At 40.8% G+C, this 15,771-nt stretch overlaps 1 protein-coding gene across 6 annotated transcripts in view; it reads right to left on the minus strand.

The window, feature by feature from the left end:
* Positions 1 to 15,771, minus strand: part of LOC113018612 (serine/threonine-protein phosphatase 2B catalytic subunit alpha isoform) — a 67,021-nt gene that overhangs the window by 20,522 nt on the left and 30,728 nt on the right. For all 6 annotated transcript variants that reach the window (XM_026161785.1, XM_026161786.1, XM_026161787.1 and 3 more), the window contains exons 3-8: positions 7,667 to 7,791; positions 7,078 to 7,189; positions 6,540 to 6,685; positions 5,723 to 5,862; positions 2,131 to 2,208; positions 1,122 to 1,216 (exon numbers count right to left, since the gene is read on the minus strand). In XM_026161785.1, coding sequence (XP_026017570.1) covers positions 1,122 to 1,216; positions 2,131 to 2,208; positions 5,723 to 5,862; positions 6,540 to 6,685; positions 7,078 to 7,189; positions 7,667 to 7,791 — 696 coding nt within the window. The remainder of the gene's footprint in view (positions 1 to 1,121; positions 1,217 to 2,130; positions 2,209 to 5,722; positions 5,863 to 6,539; positions 6,686 to 7,077; positions 7,190 to 7,666; positions 7,792 to 15,771) is intronic.

Here is a 15,771-nt window from a genome sequence, read left to right on the forward strand (position 1 = left end):
AAGAAGAAGCGGTGTCCGGTATCGTAGCTGTGTCCAAATGTAGGAACCGCATCCTCCTGTGCCCGCATTTGTAGGCAGATTACTTTACAGCGACACGTCGAAGACTGTCCAAATTCGAAGACTCCGACAAATGCGGCCGACAAACGCGCCCTTCATTTCCCCAGATTTGAAGGATGGGTCGCTTTGTGGCCCAACCTATCCCAGAATTCATAGCGCGGCCCTGCTCAGTTTCCAACAATGGCGGCAGCTAGTTAGTTTTAACTCTCTTATTATACTTTCTGGGTCACAAAATAAACGTTTAACATATTTTCAGGCGAGAATGTAGCTGTGTAAACCTCAAATATCTGCTCAGTTTATCAAGACACCGCATATTTTCAAAAGCGCTCCGACGTTTTCGGAGACGTCTGTTACCCACTAGCTCGATAGCTAACCGGGGGCAAGGCTCACTAGCGCCGTGAGAACACCGGACTCCCGGCAAATCGTTTTCAAACCCCCCTGCTGTCTTTCGCTACTCAGGTTAAACATGATATATAAGTCACTTAGATAACTTAAAATGTTATCGTTTGGCTTTTTTTAGTATTTTATTTGTTCCTGAGTAAATCGGTTTGGCTGAGATTAAAGTTATAATTTTTACACAGCTGAATAAATGTCAGGCAGACAACTGATTATCAGAAGTGTGAGATGCTCGAGTGGTGCTGGTGCAATAAGCTGTACGTTTTACGTCCAATGGACGCATGATCTGATTAGTCGACTAATCGCAAAAATAATCGGTGACTAGTCGACTATCAAAATAATCGTTTGTGGCAGCCCTATCAGATATAGAAGCTGCGTCTGTCTTTTTATACAGTTTATGAATGTAGAGCAATTCTTCACAAATAACCTCCCCAAAAAAATCATAATATTAGTTATATCTACAATCATCCTGCAGTGATTTCGAAGCATTTTGAGACACTGCTGTCATTCATCTTTAACAAATCTGACACTAACAACTCTACAGCCTGGATCGACTTGACAGTGAATATTATGTCGCCTTAGGCAAGTCATAAAACGACATGTCACAATCTGGTATTCAAAAGCTACAAGCCGCAGTAGACTGATTACGACAAATTCCACGCTCTTACCTTTGTTGTTGTAGACATCTAGATAGTTAGGTGCTGAGAAGATGGTGATAAGGGACGGGAAGCCAGTGGTCTGACTCTTTCTGTACATGCGGTATCTGTGAAGTTCCAGGGAGAAGCATCAGTTAACATTTCAACTATTCATTCATGAATTACTCAACTGCATTTGACCCTTGAGATTGATTAGTAGTGATAATTTTTATTGCCTAATATTTCACTGTGCCTCCAGAGAGTAAATCCCTTTGCTAAAGTCCCAAGTTCTGAGTAGTCTGATGCAACTAACAGCTACTGATGATGGGGAATGCTACGTATTTATATCTGGAATGGACTAAAGCTTCATGTTTTAGCCTAGACGATTTATTAGACCACAGACTGCAGCCATAAAAAAAAAATCTGCATATTCACTGGGTATTGCAAATTAAGTCTAAAAGGGAGCCATTAACTTAATGATGTGTGGTCTGAGGTGTCTTGGGGCAGCTATCTCAACTGAGGGCCAAGGTGTCCCATGTGACCACCCAGTGGGAGTGCAATGGTAAACAACTTTGCTGCTGTGCCTCCCACTGTCTTAACCTTGCTTAGAGGAAGATCGGCTTGACACATCCACCCACCTGGCAGTGTTAAAAAAACAAAAACATTTCAAAGAGGCTTTATTTTTGTAGAAATCCTGATGAAATGCTTATCACACCTCCTGCTGTGCCAAAAAAATTTGCTGGGTAGTTAAAATTGTAAAGGTGTCTAAATGTGAAATGCGCAACACTTTTTAAACCGCACCGCGAGCTGCGTGAATCATTCCTGTCGCTTCACATCTGGCCAGCTCGCTCCTCACGGAGGTTTCTTTTTCATTTCTTGGATTAACGTGGCTCCTCTCAAAGATCAGGCTGCCCTGAACTTGCTCCCAGACAGACTGGAGCAAACCCCTAGGTACCAGGGGAAGGCTTTTCATTTAATACCCCAGTCTGAATCGCTCTGTGTGACAGTGGGATGAGAAAAGACAAAATACCACAGCACTCACCCAGCATCCTGTGCTTCATGGGCCCGGATGATAGATAATAAGTTATTGTGTTGTAGAAAGTCACAGACTGCAGGGTAGCTGTTGAATAAAAGAGGTATTTGGTTTACTCACATGTCAAGAAAAGACCAAGAAAGGACAATCAATAGAAAAACCAAATAAGTCATGGCTCTTTATTGATTGTGCCCAGGGAAACAGTGGCCAAGCTCTAAAACCAGCCGCACACTGAATAAAAATACATCAAGATTATTATGAAAGCCTTTAAAGGTGATCTTAACATCTAACCTGAAATTTAAAGCAGGCTCTTTCACTTCCTGAGCGAAGGCTTGATAACTCATACCTCATATAATCACCAATAATGCACTTAATTTCTCAAAAAAGGTTCAGAACATAAGAGGAGTGCGACCATTTTCAAATGCTGGATTTTATTTTACAGAGTGACACACGGCGAAATACTTTAAGGAATAAAAGCAGGGCATTGTTTCATGCCTGAGCTGATCTTTCAGTTTGTGAGCAGCATGACTAAAACCCTTACTGCCAGCATACTGCAGTACAATAAGGCTTCAGAGATCTTCTCTGCAGTTTGCCATCCTGCAGCGCCAGCTTCCACCGGTTATCCTTTCCTCGAGATTATTTATTTTTTTAAGAAAAAAAAAGAAAAGAACAAAAACAATGATCTCATTATAGGTTTTCTTGAAAAACAGCCTTCCCGTCAAACATTTGAGAGATGCTTCAACCCCGCGTGAATAAAAATTAAATAAATAAAATAAAACCCCAGTGGACGCCGAGGTTTTGTTCATTTCAAAGAAACCCACGATTCGCAAAGTGAGTGACAACTCGCAATAAATGAGTGGCACCGACGCGCAACATGTGAAACGCTTCAGTGTGGGAGGATTTATTCGACAGTAACAGGGGCGAAATTCAAGAGGTTTCTCTTTTTTCCTCTCCTCCCCTGGCATCTTGCGGCTATGCAGATGAAATTTCAAGCCACTTTACAGCCCTGTGCGAGCCGCAGAAGTTAATTAGATGAGAGCATTTGAAATATCATTCGTGATGTTAAAAGGACAGGGCCCTTTTGTGTGGAGCTCCAGCTTCCCCTGCCATCAAAAACTAGGCTGGATGTTCTGTCGTCGCGCCCTTGACCGAGGCTTACATCTGGAGCTGGTCCCCAGGCGCTGTGCAACAGCTGCCCGCTTCTTCTTCTACTCTGGGTTACAACATCCTTCTCAATTTTTTTAAAATCACTGCTACAATTCGGTTACTTAGAAATGCTTTTTGTCAGTCTGCTTCAAATCCCCATCTCTCTGGGCCCCGTCTCTACACCCCAATTAGTTTTTCTCGCTTTTTATTCAACCCAGAAGTTAAAAACACAAAAGTGCACCAAGAAATGAACACCCCTGAATGCTCAAATCTCTTTGATTCACTGAAGTAATATTAAGTTCTTGAATAAAATACAGGCTGGATTTTAAACTAGGTTCTGTAATCCTAGCTCGACACCTCTGCCCGACAATGAACACCACCCACACGCTGCAATCAAAACCAAACGAGACATTTTCCTCAGCAACTGCTGCACGACGAAACCTGCTGATTTTAAAATAGCTTTTTAGACTTCTCTATAATCAACGCAAAGCACCGCTGAGGTTTCATAATGGCTCTGATAAGCTGTTGTGGAGTTCTGTTCAAGTGTGATCCGCAGAGAAGCGTTTTGCAGCTTTACATTTGCATTTCCTATTGTACAGTCCTTCTGGGACACGGTCATTATCAAGCAAATTTATACAAGCAAGCGTTAATCTGACTGGCTGTTTTTTTGGATGTCTTGCTCCACGCTCGCTGCAGAGATTAATTATTAAAAGTGAAGGCATTAGGAGAAATCTATCAACAATCGCGGCGCATGTAGACACAAGAACCCGTGCGTTCTGCTGGGAGTCATGTGAAAGGAGAGAGCAGATGCCATGAAGGAATTAACGACGCAATGAGTTTGTTTTTCTTTACAAGGGACGAGAAATTAGAAATAAATGTTTGATTTCTCACTTGATTTCCTCCAGCAGATGTAGATACGTGCCATATGCTGCTGTTTGGTAGTCGAGACACATTTTGGCCTAATTTGTCTTTTGGCAGTTTGCGTTCTGAGATTAGATCGTCTCCCATCTGTCCAACAACGGGGCACAGATGTTAATGTGCTCCTTGGACAACAAGAAGAGATGTACAAGAAATTACTTCGCCATGTGCGATCCAAGAGGAACTCGTTCGCTAGGTTAAAATTAAAGCTTTAAAGTTGTTTATATGAACTGATTACAGATGTTTTTTGCTTTTTTAAACATCCACTGTAGGCTTATTCATACACACTACCGAGTGGAGGCGTTTGTAAAAAGCAGCCGTATCTCAAACATGTGCAATTTCACGCCTGAATACCGTTTGTAAAAGTGTTACGAGCGTGCCTGTGGCGATGGTGTGGGGGGGTTAAAGAAGCCGATAGGTTTGGGGAGGAGTATTGAGGAATGGCTCTCTCCCGGTCTGGCTAAAACCGTCTCATAAATCCTGAAACTCAATGTGATGCCAATTAGCAGCAATCCCCTGGGCAGATGGAGTCGAGGGGACAACGATGAAAGAAAGACTCCAGAGGAATTCTGAGCGAAGTGGCAGAAGGTTAACTGGGATGCTGATACAACACAAACATGTGATCGGATCTGTCGATGAGGCAAAAAGGCCACAGAGCTTACATTTTTGGTGACTACACGCGTGGGCAAAATATTCTTTTAACGCAGAACCACTTGTTGATCTGCAATATCGAGACTCAGTCGTTCTCTGAGCATCATGGGCATTAAAATACTATTAAGTAAGTAGTTATGAAACACCTGGGAAAAAAAAAAAGAAAATGAGAAAATGCTTATTAGGAGTCTGGGGACATCTCCAACGACTTCTGCTGCTCGCCAGAGGCACGCCAGGGCGAAGCAAGCATCACTCAGGCCGTAATGAGTGGAGGGAGTGCCGAGCGCATTTAGAAGCGGGACTGTGCCTCGTGGTAATGTGCCAGTTCATTACATTTTGTGACAGCGCGAGCCGCTCGCTCCGAGCATTTCCTCAGTTTGTTCAGTTACTCAGCTCAATTGAAGGTAATGTGGGTTACATAAATACTGGCGACAGTCTAGGGAGGAGTCTTTGTGATTTCTCAATTGCACAGCGCGCTCTAACAACCGTCTCACAGCTGAGATGCTGCAGAGGCGTGAGCATTGTGGGATGGGAGGAGAGAAGTTATTAACTCTTTTCCCCCTCCTTCACCCCTCCAAGTTCAAATATTTTGTTTAGAGAAAAAAAAAAACACAAAGTAAAACTAATCAGGTTATTTAGTTTTACTAAGCGGAATAAGAGCACCGAAAGTTTCTAAAATACCGGCAACAACATCTTGTTTTTAATTCCGATTCCAACAAAAACAATGTTGGCTTGCAGATGAATGTAACTCTAAACTAAAGCTGCTTTCCTTCTGACAGCTACTTGGAATCCAAAAAGAAAACAAACACACACACACACACAAATGTCTTAAAAACAAATAAATAAATAAATCACATGACTGTGAATCAACGCAGAACACACTCACCTGTAGAAATAGGAACAGCCTCGCACTGTGTTGTGCGTGAAGTGCTCCTGGCTCTTCTCGTTCCCAAAATCCTCCAGGGGGTCGGACCACAGCAGATCACACATTGGACCGTATGCAGGGGGCTCTTTGAATCTGTCTAGCTGTGGAAGGGAAAAAGTCAAGACTCCCGTCAGTCTGCTCGAATGGAAATATGACACACGGAGTCTTCACACTGCTGCGGAGAAATTGCTTCTTCTGCGATAGCCGAGCTGGCGACTACAGCTATGATCATAATTAAGTAACATGTCTGCTGAAGGGATTTTAAATCGCATTCGAGGTAACACAATATGGGTGACGTGTCAAAAGACACCACTTGTCTTTCAGGACATGGAAGGATCTTTCAAGGAAAGGCCTGAAAAAACTTGCAAAAACTGGCAGCCGTTCTTTACGAGCGCTGAAAATAAATGGCTTTGCTTTCAGGCAAGAGTAGCTCTTTCTCCAACAAAAGCTCGTGGATTACTGGATGGGTAGCATGATGGACACTTCAATAGAGAAAATTCTATTATGCATGCCCTCTGATTGCAGCCACAAAATCCATTTAGAATTATTGAATTAGTCTGAAAGCTGGATCTGACTCGTCAACATTTTTTAATCAGAGGTAGGACCAGACTGCTGCTTACAATCCACCGTGTCCACGTCTGCACACAGATCCGGAGGAATAACTTCACTCATTGCAAGCAATGTTGTTATGGCATGCTAAAACACAGGACTGTAGCTTTATTAAAATTAAGGGGGAAAAAAAAAAAAAAAAAAAAAAAAAAAAAAATCGGACACATACTTTCCTGATGTCATCGAGATTTGTGATTTCTGGAGATAGTCCTCCGTGTACACACAGGAACTGCTGGTTCATAAGTGCAGCCAGGGGAAGGCAGTCGAAGGCGTCCATACATGCGTCATACACCCTCTCTGAATACTTAATTCTACCTGTCATGGGGAGAAACGGGGCAGGGAGAACAGAGGATGCCAAGTCAAACAACGGCGCTCTCATACATCAGGGAAGTTCACTGGCCTCGGACGGAAAGGCTCTCCGCAGTTCCAAAAACTTCCCTTTTGTTGGGTTTCGTTGGGCTTTCCCCCCCCCATCTCGTCCGAGTCCAACAGAAACAGTTTTGACATGTACAAATATAAAGGCTGAATCCTGTAACGGGCCAGAGTGTGCTTTTAAGTGAACATTTGAGGTCAGTGGCTGAACTGCACACATAATAAACAGCTTTTTAGCAAGGATAACTCAATTTGCTCCCTCCCCGTGCAGAGCTTCAGAGGCTAACTCGCTTTATATCAAAAGGTTAAACATTAAGTGCACAAGCGTTACTTACATTCCTGCTTAAATGTGAAATACTCTGTTAAATGTCGACATTCGTGATTCCCACGCAGCAAAAACAGTGTTTTGGGGTAAAGGATCTTCAAGGCCCACAAGTACAGCACACACTGAAACAAAGCAGAACAAAAGAAAGCAGGAAACTGTTAGCTTGTCATATTTCTAAGAGGCTGGAAGCATAAAACCATCGAGTCACATCGTGTCACTTTTACAGAGTGGTACAATAAAAGTAGTTCTGCATTTTGTGCTCATGGCACACGCCAACACATTATTCTTTTATTAATAAAAGAATAATATTTCAGGCCATATACACATATAGGCAAATTCCCAGATTAAATATCTGTATATTGCTTTATTTTAAAATATCTCTCTCTCTATATATATATAACTCCAAGCCTCACTCTGACATTTGCTTTCCAAGGCACATTTGAAATTATTACAAAAGCCTATTACCACTACAATATCTGCAGCCTGATTTGATCTACGCTGAGAGAAAGCTATTAATAAACACAGCTTCAGCCGAACACATGGCGTGTGTCACACTTGATTAGGCCCTGGTGAGGACAAAAACAAATATACAGACTCACTTCAATACTGAAATACCCTCTGTCAACGTAGTCCCCCAGGAAAAGGTAGCGCGTGGATGCTGGTGAGCCTCCTACTTCAAACAGCTTCATCAGGTCAAAGAACTGCCCGTGGATGTCTCCGCAAACTGGAAAAAGGTCAGAAAAAAGAAAATATGAACGATAAAAATGTAAACTATGTAAAAAAGAAGAAGTAAAACTAAAGTTCTTAGTGTGAAAAGTTACACACACACACACACACAATACAAACACACACAATACAAGTGGTGTTTTGCGGTGCATCGTGTGAGAATGAGTGTTTTGCTGAACACGCTCCTGTGGCTGATCAGCACAAGATGTAGTGGACGATGGAGAGGGCGTGAACGGTTGTTCAGTATTGACTGCAACTTGGATTGCATCCTTTCTGAAACCGCTGTCAGAGAGTCGGGCTCCACACCCACACCATTACCAGCTTTGCAGAGCACTTTGTTGACTCTGTTGGTTGTCCCTCAGCTCTACTAAATGCCAAAATGCCAAGGTAAAGACTACTGAAACATGGCAACTGTTTACAGGCTGATGGGCCAAGAACATTTCAGAGGTGTTGTGGAAAATGAACAGGGAGAAACTACTGCTGACAACATGTCCCACAGTGATGAAAATGGTCACATTTAGATTTTTCTCCCTTTCGTTTTTCAAGCAGCCCACTGTTTGGCCAGCAGAAGCCTCAAAAATGACCAAATGAGGATCTTTGGACACATTTCGGAGGCCGAGCTGCTTCCAAATGGTTCAAGAAACCAACATACCACGTCATCGGTTTTATATACACACGCTGTATAAAATTGAGAATAAGGATGAGAGTTTGGAAAAAAATCTTCTCTGTAATTTATTATGTCCAGATAATATGCATAATTATATTCCTCCTAAAGATAACAAAACTCACTTTCATATTGTTAAACTTTGAGTTTGGATTGAGAGTATTACACAATAAAGTGAATCATGGGAATTATGACTTGCCTAATAACTCTGCACATAGCGTTTATCCCATTGCACAAAGTAAGGTAAATAAGAAATAATCCAAACAAGCTTTTCCTAAAAAGAGATTTTTAATCAAAGCCTGCAAAAATTGTTAACAGTGCATCTGCCATCTTCCTTCTAACATGCTGTAATACTTTGGAATCACAAGAACTGAGTGTCCCTTTCCACGCCTTGCTTTTCCATCCCATCCTCTTTCAATCTCTTTATAACCTTCAGGTGTTTCAGCTGGCTTGCGAGACTTAATTTGAACAAATAAACTAGCATTTGACTGAACTTAAACCACCACAAAGCTTCCAGCTGTGTTCATTTCTAAGTTTCCCCTGTTGATGCGACTAAAAACCTGGCTTTGTCACGACAAATATTAAAAGACAATTACAAAGTACGTGGCTTCGGTGCTATCTGGTCACTCTATCACTTACAAAAAAGTTATGAGCTTTTGGATTAACCAGGATTTCTGGATCAGACCACACAAAGACTGGACTCTTTAATTTAGTAATCCTGCAACAATCCATCAAACCCTTCCTGTATCTGCTTTTGAGACCACTTCAAAACCTGTTTCAGATCATCATAATTTTAGGTGGACATGCCAGAGGTTTACAGTGTAACTGTCCCTGAGACAGTTAAAATAAAGTTGGTTATTTCATGTTTCTGTGATAGATTCATGCTTAATTTAGTTCTTTTATTTACAAGATAAGATGATAAAAGTGTAAGATTAATTAAAAAAAACATGTCTAAAATATGTGATTACAAAATATGGGTTTGTTAAATATGTAAAGTGCTGTAAAGTTTGTATGAGGTAATATTTGTAATTGTCACATGACCAGAGTTTGGTTGAGAGCACAATCACGGCATTGTGGAGCTAGCATGGATACATGGCTACAGATGCATCTACAGCCTCAGCGTTAATGTTATTCTGCATGTGGTCCAAGAGGCGCACACGGTATGGTTTCATGTATATTGTTTGTATAATGTTGCATACGTGTTCTACACTGGTAATGAGAGGACATTTTTGTGATATCCATTATTGTGCATTTTTCTGTTCTGCTTGCACAAGACTGTTTATGGACACTGATATGAGAGACTGAAAAGCTCAAAACATTTATGTTGTAAACTTTGTGTTTCTTCAGTTTTCACGGTGTCTGAAGACAATAAGAGTGAGAGAGAGAGAGAGAAATAAATTTCCGAAGACATCAGTATGATGCGTGGCCATTCTTTGTTGGACCCCTGTAGTTACATACAGTTTGGGTTAAGATCAGCGTTTGGACTTTACAATCTTTTTTTTTCCTCCATTTTGTGTACTCTGGATCATGGGCATTGCTGAATCACCCACCTCTCCTGAGCCATTGTCTTCTTTAAGACAGCCAAGCAGGGAAACATACTCAGCCAATGGTATTGCTGGACTGACGCAAGTGGTTGTGTAGTGGAATAAATAACTGCCCAAAATAACCTCCGGGGGGCGTTACCAAGATACAGAGTAGCAAGACTTCCTAGAAGGAGCGTGATTTTATACGTAAAGGTCAAAGGGGAACTTCATTTGACATCTTAATGTTCTGCTAAAACTATTCAGTCCATTAATCAACAACACAACATGGGAACAGAGGGGGAGATGGGACGCATTTCAACATTTGTCAGACACTGAAATGGTGACGTAAATCTTTGGTGCTCACATACTCATCTTTACTACATATATTAGGGAGTGCACTTATTCTTCAAATCATAGATCTGGTTAATACTTTACCCACACTTAGTCATCCTACCTCTTAAAATAATGAACCTATGAAAGAAATGAGGACAAAAAACAAACAGATGTCACAATAACATTTACTGGATCATCAACAAAAACAAACCTCATTCTGGTGCGTTTCCAGTTTATGCTTTAAAGCATGATTTAACCAACACAGCCCCACATGGCTTTTTAGCACAGGCAATGTGACGACATGATTGTCAGCAGCATATAGTTACATTCTTTATACATATGGTGTCCACACAAATGATAAGAGGCACTATCTTAAAAGTTGTTGTGAAATGGAACAGCTCAAGTGTGATATGAAACTCCATATTTTGGTCTCAGTTTCAGGACCATAACACTCATGATAAGTCTGGGCAGGAAAGCTTGTAAAACGCAACCTGACTGGTTGATAGAGGCATAGTTTTCGAGCACTGTGGATTCATTCTCGAGAAACTTCTTTAGAAACCTTGTAAACCACACAACCCAAAGGATCACTCGCCAACAATTCAGCGCCAGATGCCACAGGGCGCCAGCAGAGGTAGCTTGTAGCTTTGATGAACATCATACCACATTTTATTAGTAATCAATGACTTTATCTCGTAACTTTAAACTATAATCATATAGATTTGTTATTTTACAACAAGCACAGCAGGTATGAGATAAACCGACCGTCAGGTTTGGCTTCTTGGATGACATCTGTGTCAGGAATGAGCCAGCACACCGATTCAGTCTGAATTAGTTTCTTATCACTGTGATCCAATACTCTTTTCACTCCCCGAGGATACAGGATGAACAGAAGCAACAGGAGATTAGCTGCTTAGACAACATTGAGGGATGTCAGATAATGTGATTGAAAAGCCTCTGCTCAATTTTGTAGATACCATAAAGATCGATTCAAGAGTTGGTTAACTTTTGGATCATTTCTGCACAGAAACAAAAATGTGATTAAAACACATTTAAAATGTGAAGCTCCATTATGCCAAGTGGCAAAAACTGCAGTTCTCCTAGCGGCCACTTGAGGCAGAGTACTTGTTTCTTTCTATGTGAAACGACTTAGGAAACAGTTTGGTCAGAAAGTGAGGTCGATGCAAAAATATGCTTTCCCACAGACTTCTAGAGGATTAGATGTCTTTTTGCAATCACAGTACTCGGTCTTTACACAGACTGCTGGTTTAAGGCAATTCAACATTGGCTTAATTGTTCCAATCTGGGAGCTACGCCAGTGTTTTATACAGTCTATGTTTGAAAGGCGATTTAATCTTTGCAGACTCCCATGTTAAAATGACCAACAAAAATAAACAAGTTTACAGCCTGATACAAGAAACAGTCAGTCTCCTCAGCTCGTTTCAAGGGGTTGAAATCTTCTTTTTAAACGGTGTTTAGCGTGACGTCACACCTATTAAATAGTTCCATATATATTGGTGGAGATGTTCGTGGACAAATGTGTTATTAGGGCCTCAGATTTCAACAAATACAGTCAGATAAGTTTTTTAATTAAATTCACAGCTAGTGTTCAAAACAATAATTAATAAGTTTTTCCTCTTTTTTTTTTTTTTTAATAAACTTAAAGCCTTTCCAGTTCAGTGAACATATTACAAAAGTTTATTCACCTGCAAAATGCAACACACAAATAACACCAAAGATACCAATTACCAGTATCCACTGAACACCATCACAGTAACTGTGATGATAAGCATGGCATTCGTAGCCAGCGCACCTCAATTCATCTATTCTTCAAGTAATCGGCTAATTGAGTAATTAACCACAGGGTGAATAGATTTAAATCTAATTTGAAAAGGACACAGACTTTCTTTTTGCGAGGCCGTTGCTTTATGAACTGTATCTAGGAGCAAGAAACACAATAAGAGCCAGTGAAAAACTCTTTCACAGAGATACCCAATTAGTGGAAGCTGGAGGACAGCGTTGGAGAGCAATTATCTCAGGTTACGAGCCTCGTGAGACAGCTCTGAGAATCAGCTCTGCGTGACTGTATCGTAAACCTCTACTTTACCATTTGTCTTTTATTAAACCCACACAGAGTAACTGTTTAAATCCACAGCGGGGACCAACTTAAAAGGAGCCTTGTAGTTGTAGTCCCATTTCTAAGGACGTCCTCACTCTCTCTTGCAATCAAGCTAAGTATACTTCAAAGGAGCGCTGGTCTGTTTTCAATTGTTGTAAAGTTCCTGTGAAAGTGATTTATTGAAACAAAAACACTCAAAAGGAGCTTTATTAAATATTAGTTGCACAAAACTTATTTATTGACACCAATTTTTTTAAATTGTATGTACTCAGAGAAAAATACTTCATTGCAGTCTGTTGGTGCTTTAATGCCACCAAGTTCCCACCTGATCCCAACTTTTCAGAAATTCCAAACTTTGGGATACATAAATTATATTTTGTCTATCAGATATGATAGATGATCATGATGCAGCACTTCTAATCACACCATCATCGTTAGAAAGGTTTAATTTTTTTCCTCACCAACAGAGAATGTATTGATTCATCCTGACAACGATGTATCATTGTTAAATCATTGTTAAAAGTTTATTGATTTGACTAAAATTACAATTCAAATTGTTTTCTTTGATGTTTTAAAATGCCCACATGTTGATTCCTTAGTTGTTTTCATTAGAGCTACACATATTTGTCTTATGCCCCAAAATAAGATAATTAAATGAAACTCATAATTCTCATTTCCATCGCCTCACTTTTATTCTTAGGCTCTACTAGAGTAGCTTTGCATGAATAACATTCTTGTTGGTGCAGCCCCTCAGCTCACCAAATTTCTTTTGACTGCCTTCTCAATTGTAAACAGAAGCTTTACAAACTGCAGTTGGGATATCTGATTATGGATGGTCATATCAGGCCGGCCCGCCCTGAGCCTGGTTCTGCTGGAGGTTTCTTCCTGTTAAAAGGGAGTTTTTCCTTCCCACTGTTGCCAAAGTGCTTGCTCATAGGGGGTCATATGATTGTTGGGTTTTTCTCTGTATGTGTTATTGTAGGATCGACCTTACAATAGAAAGCATCTTGAGGTGACTGTTGTTGTGATTTGACACTGTATTAAAAATTAAACTGAATATCAGGTTTGTGTATATGCAAAGCCAAGTCACAAGCATGAACTCATTATGTAAAATTGAAAAAAAAAAAATGACGGAAAATAAAAAATGTTGACCTTTTAAAACCTACATGACTACTGAATTCTTCGACAGTTTTATGCAGACTTAACTCTTGACTTGAAATATTCAAACTGCAGCATATGCATTAGGTGTTAATGGAATTTTTACACAACAAGAAATTAATATATTTCGAAAAAGGTCAACACAACTCTGAAATCCTAGTGATTCATAGCTTCATAGGCTGGTTATCACTATAGAAACACCCCCAAGACAGTAAATCCTCCAAACAATGGCAGTCAATATCTCTCAAGAAAATAAAAAGGCTAACCTAAGCTGCTCCTGACCTGATAGAGGACCTCTACGAGCATCACCAGAGGCAGCAATCCAATGCAGCTATTGTATAAAACCACACAGGCTGATGGCACAACATAAGTAACCATCTCATCAGTAGACTAAACGTTCTAATATTCACAATAAACTGTGCTCCTGAGAATACGATATTGCCTGAATGGATGACCACCACGAGTGTAATTACTATCAAAATTAAGCGTTCCCAGTTTTCACAGGAAAATTAATATACAATATGTTTTTAGAAGTCCATTTAGGGAGCCAGAGACAGCGATTTCACCTGAAGCTAATGGAAAACACACTGTGTGTGGGAGGACTCCAGCTGACCTTTTGGAAAGCTATCGCTTGCTGCTGAAGAAAACAGCGGGGCGATGCGGTGATGTTAAGAGTTCAATCGGTGGCCAAAAAGACCCGATGTGACGGTCACTGTGAACTGCGGCTGTCTCATGTGTGCAACCCCGGACGCCACTGGTCAGAGCAAATCAAACGGTAACACTACAGCAGCTCACTCCTCCAGCTCAGTGCTCTGCTTTATCGCAGCAAACACACAATCCACCCATCACTCTGTTCCAGTACACCTACAGACGTGCTTTGCCTCCCTCCCTCTTGTCATACAACACACAAAAAAGAGGTGAGAACCACAGCCCACATAAGAAGAGCAGGTGGGAGTACATTATCTGGAGTGAGAAACAATTCGTTCTGGCCATCTACTGCTTGTGTGCTAAAGTGATCTCCCTGAGTAGCAGCATATCAGCGGGCAGCAGTTATTGAGTGGGTGGCGGGCATTACACAACCTGGCTTCAGAACCTACACAAGCCACTCCAAAGGGCGCGCTCATTGAGCGAGTGAAATCCACTGTGATACAGACTGTGTCAGATCGTGTTTTGATTGAGATTGGATGATAACAATACCCCCGGTTTTAGCCCGCATTTATGAAAAACGCAATCTGTTCTAAACATCAATTTGAATGCAATATTGTGAAAGCTGCCATTAAAGTAAAGCAGCAAAACTAAATATTGAACATATTATATATATTTCAGTCAGATTTAGATTCATTTTGTCTGGATATAATACAAATAGTTCCCAACTATTAAAAAACATAACCCTTCACATCCATATCCATGGAGATTTGCTAATAATGGATTTTTTCTTGACAGTATTGACAAATATTATCAATGATGACCTCAGAAATCAAAGAAAGAAAAAACCAAACCCTGAAAATGTCAATATTAATTTACTTCACATAGGGGAAAAAACAAAACACCTTTCCATGATCGGATTAGCCCCGACCAAAAGATCAGACAAAACTGTGGCTCCAAAACAGTCATCCCCACTGGATGACAGAGCAGGCTTTGGGGTGACCTTTGTAATGGTCTCACCACGATGGAAATAAATGTCCTAATCAAAACACATTCAAAAATAAATTACAGCTGACCCGTGTCAGAAGGACCCTTGTTTATACAATGTTTCTTCAAGCGGCTATCAGGATTGAGCTGAGGAGGACATCGAGGAATTCCAGCCTATGATTGAGTAGATCTTACAATGAAATGCACAGCATGGTTTCCCACACATATATTCTACATGGGCAGGTGATGTATACCACTGGCTTTGTAATTTACGTCTTTAGTGGATGAATTAGTGGAGGTTCAGTCACTGCTAATTAACTAGTTCTTTTCTTTACTGCGTTTCCTACTGGCGGGCTGTTTAAGCTGCTACTGAAGCAGTCCTTAATGTCATTAAGCTGTCTCAGGTCTCCCAGGATCAGACTGATGCCAACTGCACTATCCTAAACTGGAGTCGGCCAGAGTAATCCCTGTTTTATGCCGAGATCCAAAGCTGCACAGCAAAGCAGGGACTATTGTGACCAGCTGCAGTTCAAGCATTCACTGGATGAGGAA

The sequence above is a fragment of the Astatotilapia calliptera genome, chromosome 3 (assembly GCF_900246225.1).
Source record: "Astatotilapia calliptera chromosome 3, fAstCal1.2, whole genome shotgun sequence".
Lineage (NCBI taxonomy): Eukaryota > Metazoa > Chordata > Actinopteri > Cichliformes > Cichlidae > Astatotilapia > Astatotilapia calliptera.